This window comes from Notolepis coatsorum (assembly GCF_963971535.1).
Source record: "Notolepis coatsorum genome assembly, chromosome: 19".
NCBI classification, from domain to species: domain Eukaryota; kingdom Metazoa; phylum Chordata; class Actinopteri; order Aulopiformes; family Paralepididae; genus Notolepis; species Notolepis coatsorum.
In genome coordinates, this window is record NC_140183.1 from 82,309,100 (window position 1) to 82,321,208 (window position 12,109).

At 40.3% G+C, this 12,109-nt stretch overlaps 1 protein-coding gene across 1 annotated transcript; it reads right to left on the reverse strand.

Moving 5' to 3' along the window:
• Positions 1-433: 433 nt before the first annotated feature.
• cox6b2 (cytochrome c oxidase subunit 6B2) lies at positions 434-11,683 on the reverse strand. The gene is made up of 4 exons (XM_084336100.1): positions 11,610-11,683; positions 10,766-10,898; positions 9,613-9,713; positions 434-722 (listed from the first exon to the last, which is right to left on the reverse strand). Exons 2-4 carry the CDS (start codon positions 10,869-10,871, stop codon positions 669-671), a joined length of 261 nt encoding a protein of 86 aa, XP_084192226.1. The 5' UTR covers positions 10,872-10,898; positions 11,610-11,683; the 3' UTR covers positions 434-668.
• Positions 11,684-12,109: the final 426 nt, after the last annotated feature.

Sequence of the window (12,109 nt, forward strand, 5' to 3'; positions counted from 1 at the left end):
CTGGTGTTAGTATTCAAAAGTAAATAATAAATCACTGAACTATGTATATTCCACTTACAATCTAGTAATGGAAATACAAGTTAGCTATTATACCTATTGGCACAAACTTCAGGAGACTAAAGTCCCCAGTCAATCATTCCATTTTCACAAATCAGATCTGCAAGAACTGACAGGAAGTGATGATTGAACTGTTCCTTTTTATCTAAATATTTAATTACTCTACAGTTCAAAGGGATCATAAAATATGATCAATATTACCCAACCAAAAAAGGGAAGGGGGGTTGCTTTTCCATTTGGACATTTAGTAATCACTGCCACCCTCTGGACAAAGCTTGCAAGGCATATTTACATAGTGCACTGCCAACTAGCAGAATATAGATCCAATGCAAGGCAGTAACATTATTGTGTAAATTACCAAGAAACATAAATTCAATCCATTTTGTGTATTAATTTAATCAACACATTAAGAGAAGTATATAATGGAGCGGAATATACCTTATACCTTGTTGAACACAATAACAACCTGTGCGTGTTTTTGTTAAATCTTTTATATTAACATTATAAACAATAACATCGATGGTGTGATGGATGTCACACAAGAAAGGTCAAGGTGCAGCTAACAGAATGTCCTGAATCATATGTGGGTCAGCAGTTGTTGGTTGGCCGTGTCAGATCTTCCCTGGGAAGCTTCCCTCCTCCATCTGGTCGTCCCACTTGGAAACCTGCGAGACATTGAGGAGACATTAGCGCCATCTGCCAACAAACACTAGAACTGTTGCTGTTCCTCAGCAGTCGTCACGTGATGATCACCAGAATCAAGACTCAATGCAGAATCCCTTTAGAAAAGTGGAGCCACCCACAGCTACAGTAATTCACAAATAATAAGCAGGTCCTCTCGAGTTCTGTAATGATGATCAGAGGTGGAAAGAAACTAATTACACTTATTCTAGTTACAGTAATTGAGTATATTTTTAGTAACACCATTTTTAAAGCCTATACATTACTACTTCAATATATATATATATTTAATTTTCTCTTTTAATATTATTATTTTTTTATAAATATATTTACTCAGTATGTTGTATTTTGGTCACCAGAATAGTGAGCAATAAGATCTGAAATTTACAATCAAACACATTAATTCTGGAATTTACCTCCCAAACATAGGACTTGTAAATCACCAATCAAAATATTTACAAGGTCTACACTAAAAGGAGTACTCGGTCAATTGCAAAAGGAAGAATCTTGGAAAATTTACAAATTCTTCATGTTATTTTGTTCAAAAGTAAGTATCGGACAACTTTTTTACCCTTTCAACTTGCGACATTTTCCAGACAAGTACAGCTAAAATGTCAGTGAAGTAATACTAATAGTTCCTTTACCCGAGTCACTGTATTTCAGTAAGTCTTTTCACCTCTTATCTTTGATCATGCCTTCCCCGCTTTACACCTACTCTTACTTGCAGAACTCTCAACCATCAAAGGTTACGGTCTTTTGGAGTGTCAAAATGCACTCATCAATCATACCAAACACAAGCCTGCTAAATAAACTGAATCACTTTTATAGACTTAAAAATGTTACGCAAAGTGAGAGGATAGAATAACAATTTATACAATCTTTTTTACAACCCTTTTTAACTAGAAGATACATTTCTCAAACACGAGTTCATATGCACAAATCAAGAACAGTACAGAAACATAATATTATATACTGCTGGCTCAATAACAGCCATTGCATATAGTTGATGACTCGCCAAGACTGCACCTGGTCTGGCTTGAGCTGATATCAAGGATGATTTATAACATACCCCTACAGAGAGGTAACCTCTCATAGCTGGCACTACAAAACCTTGGCGAGACAATGTTGAGTAATGTGGAAATGCATCCGCTTCATTGTCTGGATTGTGTGTGAAATAGGGCTGTCAAACCATTACCATTGATACACTTGTTAAAATTGTCATCTATTCCCTATAACACCAGAGCTGCTCACCATATCTCACTAGATGTTCCCCGTGTTAACACTTAATTCGGTCAATCCTACTTCCAATTTGCCAACTTTGAAAATGTATAATTGATCCCCCTCACTACTTTTAAGGACTCTTATCGCAGAGTTGTTTACACACACCTGCAACTGTCATCCAGCCTTTTAACTGTCATTTGACTGTTCTGCTTCATGTATGCCCCGTTGTAATTTTCTTGTTTGATGTGTGTTTTAATTATTTCCCTTTTACCTATGTGATGTATGTACCATCCGTCTCTTTTCTATTTATTTAATTACATTTTTTGTCCCCATTCCATGTTACCCTTCGAGTGAACCTTGTCAGTTTTGTTTGTTCTTAATTGACCGGCCTGGTTAAATAAAAACCAAAGCAAATTTCTTTTACTGCATTAATCACGATAGGCTGAGATTTTAATCACAATTAACACGTATGATAAATACATAGCGAAATGCATCTGGAGGGACTGTGGTAATGAAGAAACACATGACAATGGTCAGGCAAGGTGCTTCTCGGTCTTCAACGACATTGAGAAAGTTGAGGTTTTGTGCCAATATTTGTTCCGTGATGTACCAAGAGCTGTGTTGAGACAAGCTGACCTGTGGGTTCCTTCATGGGATAAACTAGCATCAACAAAGACAGTGCTCAGCCTGTAGATGGTAGTTCTAACTTTGAAGGAAATAACGTGCATACAACTTGGTTCAAAGGTGTAAAAAAAATTTAATGTATAGACTCATACAAACATAACCCCTCTCACTCATCACTTAAGACCCACTACAAGTATATGATGGTGCGTTTATCTACAGAGACCCCTCCCTCTGCCTGGATCATCTTTCTTTCCTTCTAGTTTGCTGGGCAGTGGGCAGGGGACGTTTCTGGGCGTTGACATTTGGGCAGCGAGTGCATTTACTTGTGATATGAGGTTTCAGCCTGTTTTACATGTTTTATTATTTAACCACGTGGAACGCACACCCGATTGGATAAGCGAGTTGCTAGCGGGCAGTCCGTGGTTCTCTTCTCCCGTTATCTTAAAAAGAAAACGGCGGCTTGTTTGCTTGTCATCTTTCTCTTTCCCAAAGTTAAACCCGAAATGTGTTTCTGAAAACATTTTTAGCAGAAGGATTGACAGGATATTGCTAGATCTTGAGTCGTATTTGATCTGCGATGCCTAGTTTAAAGGAAAACTCCAACATTTTGGGAAATTAGATTATTTAACATCTTCCCTGGAGTTAGACAAGAAGATACATACCTTTTTTGTCTCTGTGCGTGCATTTAGCTTTGGGAACATTGCTCCGTTAGCGTAGCTTAGCTTCATCACTGGAAGTGGGGGAGGACAATAGCCTGACGTTCCCTTACAGTGTATACAGTCACCAAATGCACTCCAAATACAACTCCAAAACGTTCATGTAAACATGTTGTGACCTGTGTATTTACCACATGGAGAAATAAAAAATAATTGAATTAGACAATTACGTTTTCTAAGCAAATATATATAATTATATATATTTTTTTTTAATTTTATTTAACCTTTAACCGTGTTTGTGGACACTCATTATTATAATTATAATGACTTCCTTTCTGGGGTTTTCAAAATAAAAGTGCAACGTTTATAGCAGCGGAAAACGTTTATTTTAGTTTAGGTTCGTGTTAACGTTAGATAATGTACAAAATAAACGTTTTCCGCTGCTATAAACGTTGCACTTTTATTTTGAAAACCCCAGAAAGGAAGTGATTATATTTGCTTTAGTGACCATCCGGTTCTGTGTTAGCTCCGGTTAGCTACGTGCAGTAGTTAGTATTATATTATCAATACAAGCCATTGGATTACTGTTTTCTAAATTGGGGAGGCTTTTAATCATCAAGGTAAGAGGATTTTATGTCATGGTTAGGGCTGTCTTAAATACTTCGAAGCTTCGTTCGATGGCACAAGCTTCGAACATTAAAAAAAAAATCGATTTGTGTGTGTGTGTGTGTGCGTGTGTGCGTGTGTGTGTGTGTGAGAACTACCCATCCCAGTTAGGACAGCCGAATCCCGTCCAATCTTTCGCCGTCGACTAAAGACTCACTTTTTCAGCCATTATCTGAAATGATTAAAAAAAAAAAAAAAAAATCTAACCGTGACTAACCTTACTGTCATGCACTTTTCCTAATAAACTAACCTACACTGTAACACGCAACACTTTGATAAACATTGTTACTCAGCTGATAAGAGTTGTACCCTTCTTGCTGTCTTGTCGTACAGAACTTGTAAGTCGCTTTGGATAAAAGCGTCAGCTAAATGACTAAATGTAAATGTGTGTAGGTGTGTAGGTGTGTGTGTGTGTGTGTGTGAGTGCACATATGGGGCCATTGGGTGGGGCCGGGGGACAAATACACTGGAGGAAAGTAACCCAGCTCAGCACTGCCCAAATTATATCATCACTATTGCCTGTTTGAATGATATCATCCTCAAATACATATACACCTACATGCCTTGTAGAATTCCACACATAAGAAAGAAAGATACTGGGATGAATAAACAAAATAGGAAATACAATTTAGATAAGGTGCTACTGAGATGTTTTGGTGAGTTCTTTGTTTTTTTGTGGAAGTTGCCCTTCTTAAAAATGCATGAACATTCACTGATAATTGGTCTGTAGTGGAGTCTACAAGGTCTACATTGCCGGACCATGTAGAATACGGACCTTGTAGACTGACATAATTCTGTGCATAGTTTAGTCTACACAGGCCATATTTCAAATAATCAAAATCTTACTTCATTCATCTTAAACATTCTTGATTTGGGGGATTGGTAGTTCCTATGAAATCTGAAGTTGTTCAAACGACAACAGCGATCCACCTTGAATTAAATCACACAGCCGAGTGAAACCTTGTTGGCTCAGTCACGAAAGGGGCTACTTAAAGGGGAACTCCAACATTTTGGGAAATTAGCTTATTTAACATCTTCCCTGGAGTTAGACAAGAAGATACATACCTTTTTTGTCTCTGTGCGTGCATTTTAGCTTTGGGAATAGACGCTCTGTTAGCATAGCTTAGCTTCATCACTGGAAGTGAGGCAGGACAGTAGCCTTACAGTGCCTTACAGTGTATTGCAAGGTCTGACATTGACCAAACTTGATATGCATGACCTTGGTGGGCTCTAGGTCAACTCCTGAAAAGGGGGTCAATGTCAGACTTTGCAATCAAAAGTTAGGGGGCTAATAACCCTTGCCATAATTTCAGTGCGCCCCCTAACTTTTGATTGCAAGGTCTGACATTGACCCCCTTTTCAGGAGTTGACCTAGAGCCCACCAAGGTCATGTATATCAAATTTGGTCAATGTCAGACCTTGCAATACACTGTAAGGCACTGTAAGCAGGGCTGTACGTTAACTTTTTTTGCACATAGCACTGGTGCTACAGAGGTTGATAGTTTTGTAGCACTGGCCAAAATCTTGTAGCACAAGTATAAAACGTGTTATATTTGTAACAGTCACAAATGTGCCTATTGTATTTGTGTTATTTAGTTGCAGTCAGGGAACAAACTTAACCTTTTGACTTACCAGCCATTTGGCTGGTAGATTTAAAAAAGGCAGATTTTTTACCAGCCAAAAATTATAAATTGCTTTTTAGTATATCGCCATGTGTTATTATTACTATAATACTCTCATATGCTATTTTCAATTAATATCATAAACAACAAGGAATATTAGCATAATTTTGAGTGGACTGAAGGAATGAGTCAGCGTTAATAGTTTTAAATGCAAATAATTTATTGAAACATAGAAGTGGGGTCGGTTGGGACACACACACACACACACAATGGGGGACCCTGATGTAAACAAGACGAAAGTCTTTCTCTGGTCTGCATCCCCTTAACAATTGTGTGTATTGAGCCGTACTGTATTGTACCCATTCTGCAATCTGTTAAATAAAGTTTTCATTCATTCACACCGTTTCAACTCACCACCCCCGCATCATCTAGTCTGTCTTCAAACTTCCACTCCTCTCGACACACACACACCCTTTCCCCAGTCCACACTGTCTCTATGGCTCTGCCTCTGATCAGGATTAGCTTGTTAGCTTATGCTAATGTAACGTTCATTTCGGGCGATGTGGGCATAAAGGAATGGCGATGATGCAAAGCGTGTTAGATGCATTTGACCCGTTGTGAGGAAAAAAAAAACACCACAGACTTATTTCGGATCGCAAAATAGCCGCACTGCTGTGCAGCCCCGCTCGGCTGAGAGCAGAAGGCAGAAGCACGGTCTGGGTAACGTTCATTTCGGACTTTATGACGCGAGGATTGCAAAGCATGTTATATGCATTTGACCCGTTGCCGAATAAAACAGCAGGGATTTGTTTTGGGTCGCGACAACACTATCTACTAGCTCTTTCAATGTCCGCGTTCCAAACGCTGCTGAGACGAGTCCTGCAGTCACCTGCTGTGTTGTGAGCCGAGAGGATATGAGTCACTGCTCGCAACTCGCGGGGATATTGTTCGCTAGGGATTATGGGATTTGGTGTTTGATATATGGAGTTTTACGCAGAAGGGACATTGTATTTAATCGCACAAGACTACAAGTACCAAGTGGATAGCGGGCCATCGCACCAGTGCTATTGAAGTCAATCCTTTCATCGCACAGACCGACGTCAGTGTCGCACGTGCGACATATATATCGCACTGTACTGCCCTGCTGTAAGGCTACTGTCCTGCCTCACTTCCAGTGATTAAGCTAAGCTATGCTAACGGAGCGTCTATTCCCAAAGCTAAAATGCACGCACAGAGACAAAAAAGGTATGTATCTTCTTGTCTAACTCCAGGGAAGATGTTAAATAAGCTAATTTCCCAAAATGTTGGAGTTCCCCTTTAATTAATTAATCCAACCCACTTTATTTATAGAGCACATTTAAAAACAACAGTTTATGAAAGTGCTGTACAAGTCCCACAACATAAGATAAAAAAAAAATTAAAAAAATTAAATTTTTTTTTTTTTTTTCTCGAAGCTTCGAATTAAAATCGAAGCTCGGCCCCGAAGCTTCGATTGCCAAAAAAAGCTTCGAAGGTCAGCCCTAGTCATGGTATCCATAAACTTCAATCGGTTCGGATCCTTTGAATTAATGAGAATGTCCACAAACACGGCTTCACGTAGAAATCACTGACTGCGCGCAGAGACGAGTGCTTAGGCAAAAAATAGTTCCGAGTATATTTGCTTAGAAAACGTAATAGTCTAATTCAAAATTTATTTTTTGGCGTTTTTATCGCTTTATTGCTACTGGGCAGTCCAGTAGAGAGAGACAGAGGAGGAATGGGAGACAGAGTGGGGGGAAGACATTCGGCAAACAACAATGGGTTCGGGAGTCGAACCCGGGTGGGCCGTGCTGAGCGCGCTATGTGGTTCGCCACTGGGGCGCCCCGAATTCAATTATTTTTTATTTCTCCACGTGGTAAATACACAGGTCACAACATGTTTACATGAACGTTTTGGAGTTGTATTTGGAGTGTCTTTGGTGACTGTATACACTGTAAGGGAACGTCAGGCTATTGTCCTCCCCCACTTCCAGTGATGAAGCTAAGCTACGCTAACGGAGCGACTGTTCCCAAAGCTAAATGCACGCACAGAGACAAAAAAGGTATGTATCTTCTTGTCTAACTCCAGGGAAGATGTTAAATAAGCTAATTTCCCAAAATGTTGGAGTTTTCCTTTAAAGGTTTTATCATCAAATAATGATGTTTCAGCCTTTGTCTTGGTGGTGCTCTAGTGACACCTAGAGGCTGAAACTACTGATCTACTCATCATGTCTTTAATCCAAGAAGCCTGTTCGGAAACGTTGTATAATGAAATCTACCATTCGGGGGATATCTGGTCACACATCACTCTCCTGGTTTGCATGTCAAGAGGAATAAGGAAGGTAAACACACTGCCCACTAGCAGCTTACATTCTAAGTTATGGGAGGCAGTTGGTGTCAAAAAGGAAAATGTGCCGAAATGATATACCGAAATTAAGTAAAAAAAATTAGCACGTTAAGGTTTTCATGTTGATATTGACAGCCCTAGTTTGAAATACTCGTATGGTGTACTTTCACTCCCTATACTACAGGACAGTGTGTGCATTGCAGACGTCCAGTAACACAATCTGTGGCTATTTAAAACAGTGCATGAGGGGGGGGGGGGGGGGGGGGGGGGGGATTTAACTGCATATGACCTTAATGACGACCTTAATGGCTGTTGGTAATAAGGACGTGACGTCCACGATGCAACACTGAACGTCACAGGAAGTCCTTCGTAACAACAGCCATCAGACTGTACAATGCCTCACTGTGCAGAGTAAATCCCTGTATATCTTCCTGTACATTTACTATAGGTATAACTTTGTGGACTTTTACATTTTACTGTACATTACTGTATATTTTAGAATGTATATCTCTGAAATTTGTATTCTTATTTTTGACTAACTGAATGTTCATTGTGAGTGATCTGTGGTGCTGAATTTCCCTCTGGATCAATAAAGTACTTCTATTCCATCTATTCTAAGTAAATATTCTGTACTGGTGCCCAGAGTTGACACTCAACACATGCATTAAGGGGTCTTTCTCACCCACCTTTCGGGGTCTCACTCAGACAGACACACCCGTTTTGGGTGCGAAGCGGCGCTGATTCGTACTACCCCCGCTGAACCTGGGACGCTTGAAATAGGTGGTTCTGGGTGCTCGCCAGTGACACACACAACGTCGTTACTTGCTTGAATTGTGGGCAGATAAAAACACACAGCAACAACTGGACAATACCCACTAAAACGATATTTATATCTTCTATATATGTTCGAAATATATCAGATATAAAGCCCCTGGCTTGCACATAGCAGTCACGGAAGGGGGTAAAGACTTCCCTGGCTCGCATTAAGCCTGGTAACTTTTTTTGCCATAGCTATATGTCTACTATACTTTCTTGTTCGAATGCATTTATTTCTATAGACCAGTGGTGCCCAACCAGTTGGCCGTGGTCGACCAGTAGATCAATGACATGCAATATAATTGCCACGAGCGATGGGATGTTAGCTGCTGAACAGGCTAAACTAACTAGCGTTAGCCGTTAGCTTAGCGTTTAGCTGCTAGCCACAATGCTATACTGTTATACTGGCATATTCCATTCACGTTAGCTGGCATGTAAGCTAACAAACTCGCCGCAGATGAGACTAAACTCCGCTTTTGGTGTTCAATTGTGTTGATGTTAGTTTTGTTTCATCAACAAATGAGAGGCAGAACACACAGTGACTGTATGCGTTTTGTTTATTGCACGTTCTTTGCTGAAAAATAAGTGCTACAGTGGCTATACTAGACTCCGCCGCCGTGTTAACACTCTTCCTGTTTACATTTTCGAGCGTGACATCATCGCCTACGGCAAGCGTACACGCTCAAAACGCAAACCGTAAACAGAACCCGGAGCGAACAAAGACTGAAGTGTGTACACAAACTAGAGGGGGGAGAGGGAGGGGGGAAGTTTGCACCCGACCCGGAATGAGGACGGTACGGACCGGACCCGAATGAGTGAGTGAGAAAGGCCCCTAAGTGACCAGAGGGGAGTCACAGAGGATCCACGAGGTTCAACGCCTGGTTGTTAATAACTAAACACATACCCAGCTCATGGGGCAGAGGCTCTTGTAGACTCTCTGGTACCAGTCACAAGGAGCAACATCCTGCCCTTTTTCTGTCAGGGCTTTGTTGCACCTGTGGAAGTCTGGTGCAGAAAGGGAGAAAAAGGTAATGTTAACATTCACTTTAAACACTACACCATATTTTATCTATATATTACTAAAAGATTTGCACTACATCTACCTAATTTTAGCATTTTGTACTTTAGTTTGTATATTGGATATTTTGTTTAGTCTTTATTCTTTTTTTAAGCACAATCTTAGGGGGCTCATACAGAATCAATCATTCCACTAGCCAATGAGTGTGGCTTTCCAATGATACCCCATGATATGATAATTGGGGATCTAATACGGTCTCTATTGATCGATTTATGATAAAGAAAAGCAGGGTGCCCCAATTGGGATACCTTACAGCTTAACAGGTTGAAGCGTAAAAGCACTTGGTAAATGTTTGTGGGTTAGCCAACATTGTGGCTGTTCTAATGTGAAGTGACAACAGTAGACTGCTGTAGCTCCCTTGCTTGTCCCCGGCTGTGAAATGTAATCCTATACTAACTACATATCGCAGCCGGGCAAATTAATGTATCGTGAGATGAGCTTAAAATCCCAATGGCAACAATACGTCATGTCATTTAATTGTACTTACTCAGATGCATTCTATGTTACCTAAACATAAAAGTCAGGCAACCGTCCTATATTGTCAAACACATGATAAGACCTTAAATTCGTTTTCAAGTTGCATTCGATACACAATATCAGCAATCCGGAAAGCAGGTCCAAGTTGACAAAGTGGACTATTTCAGCAACTTCGCAGCGAGTGTTTGCCAGCAACTGGAAGCTCTTTTTTTTTGGCCAAATATGTCCAATTGACTAATGATCTGCAACATTAACTGTCTCTGTATGTCAAGTTACATGGGGAAATTATTCCTCTTGCATTTGACCCATCCTAACCAATTAAGATCAGTTGACAGCCACAGAGGGGGACCAACAGGGGACCAACTCCCGTTGTAATGTCAGTACCTTTGTCAAGGGCAATGGCAGGAGTGTACCTAGCATGAATTTATTTTGATGGTGGTTGGTGGCGATGGGAGTAACAGATGCTTTATCTGTGTGTGTGGCATAAAGCCCAAGTCCTTACCCAGGTAGTTCTGGAAACAGTTGCGTGTCTGGTTGACGTTGGGGAAGCGGGCGTCAAAGGGCGCCGTCCTGTAGTTCTTGATCTTCTCTTCAATGTTCTCTGCCATTGTGCAACTCTAACGGTGTGAATAACACTGCAACAAAGACAATCATGTCGTAAACATGTGTATTTACGGCATTATCAATAGGACTCAATATGGATAGCTTAATGTTGCTGGACTGAAATGTAGCTAAAGCTAGTTGTGGAGTAAAGTAACGTTAGCTAAACTAACCATGGACCAAAGTACCGGTAGGATTAGCCCATCATCGAGACAACTGTGCCCCTATTGACAATTTGGATGAACGCTTTACATACACATTGTTAAGTAACCGCGCAGTTGTCTCGATCAGGGGCTACTGTACTGGAGGAGAGGAATAGGTGCATTGCAGCTGTCATGTTGATCCAAACGCAACTAGTTACGTTAGCTGTTAGCTTACGTAGTATACATAACGTCGATGAACGGTACATAGCCTATAGGTTAATCTAGTTAGACTGGCTTGGCTACCATACTGTGTCAAATAATAATAATGTTACTTGCAACATGTCTCGAAACAGGCAGACAAATAGACACAACAGGGTAACGGTGTTATGAACTAGGTAGCATAGCTTCAGTTGAGCAGCTAACGTTGGCATCGTTCAATATAGCCACTAACTCAATAGTATAAAAACTGTGGAATATCATGCCCATATATATTTTCTTAACTGGTCTATTATGATGCCACTGAAATGCAAAACGTTATATAAACCATACATTTTACAGAAAGAGAGAATGGTTTAAATGTTTTTGGAGATGTCGACGACCAACCTTGATGTTGCTTTAGTGTCCTCAAATAATGCCCTTCCGGTCGAGGGAGAGACGCACTGTATGCTGGGACGTTGGAGGCTGCGCAGCCGCAGTGACCCCATCACTACCAGCAGGGTTTCAGTTGAATGATGAATGAATGAATGAATGAATGAAAACTTTATTTAACAGATTGGAGATTGCATAATGGGTACAATACAGTACGGCTCAATACACACAATTGTTAAAGGGGATGCAGACCAGAGAAAGACGTTTGTCTTGTTTACATCAGGGTCCCCCATTTTCAATTCATAGTGACATTTATGACATACACAACATTATGACATCATGACATTTATGGCATAGGGACATACATGACATATAGGTATATAGTTCACCTAAATCAATAAGGTAAGTTAACGTCTAATACATTTAGTAACGTAACTCAAGTGTTGGGTACGATAACTGTTTGAACGAAGTGTATTTGAATAATGATTCATAGTATAGTCCACACCTAGCCACTC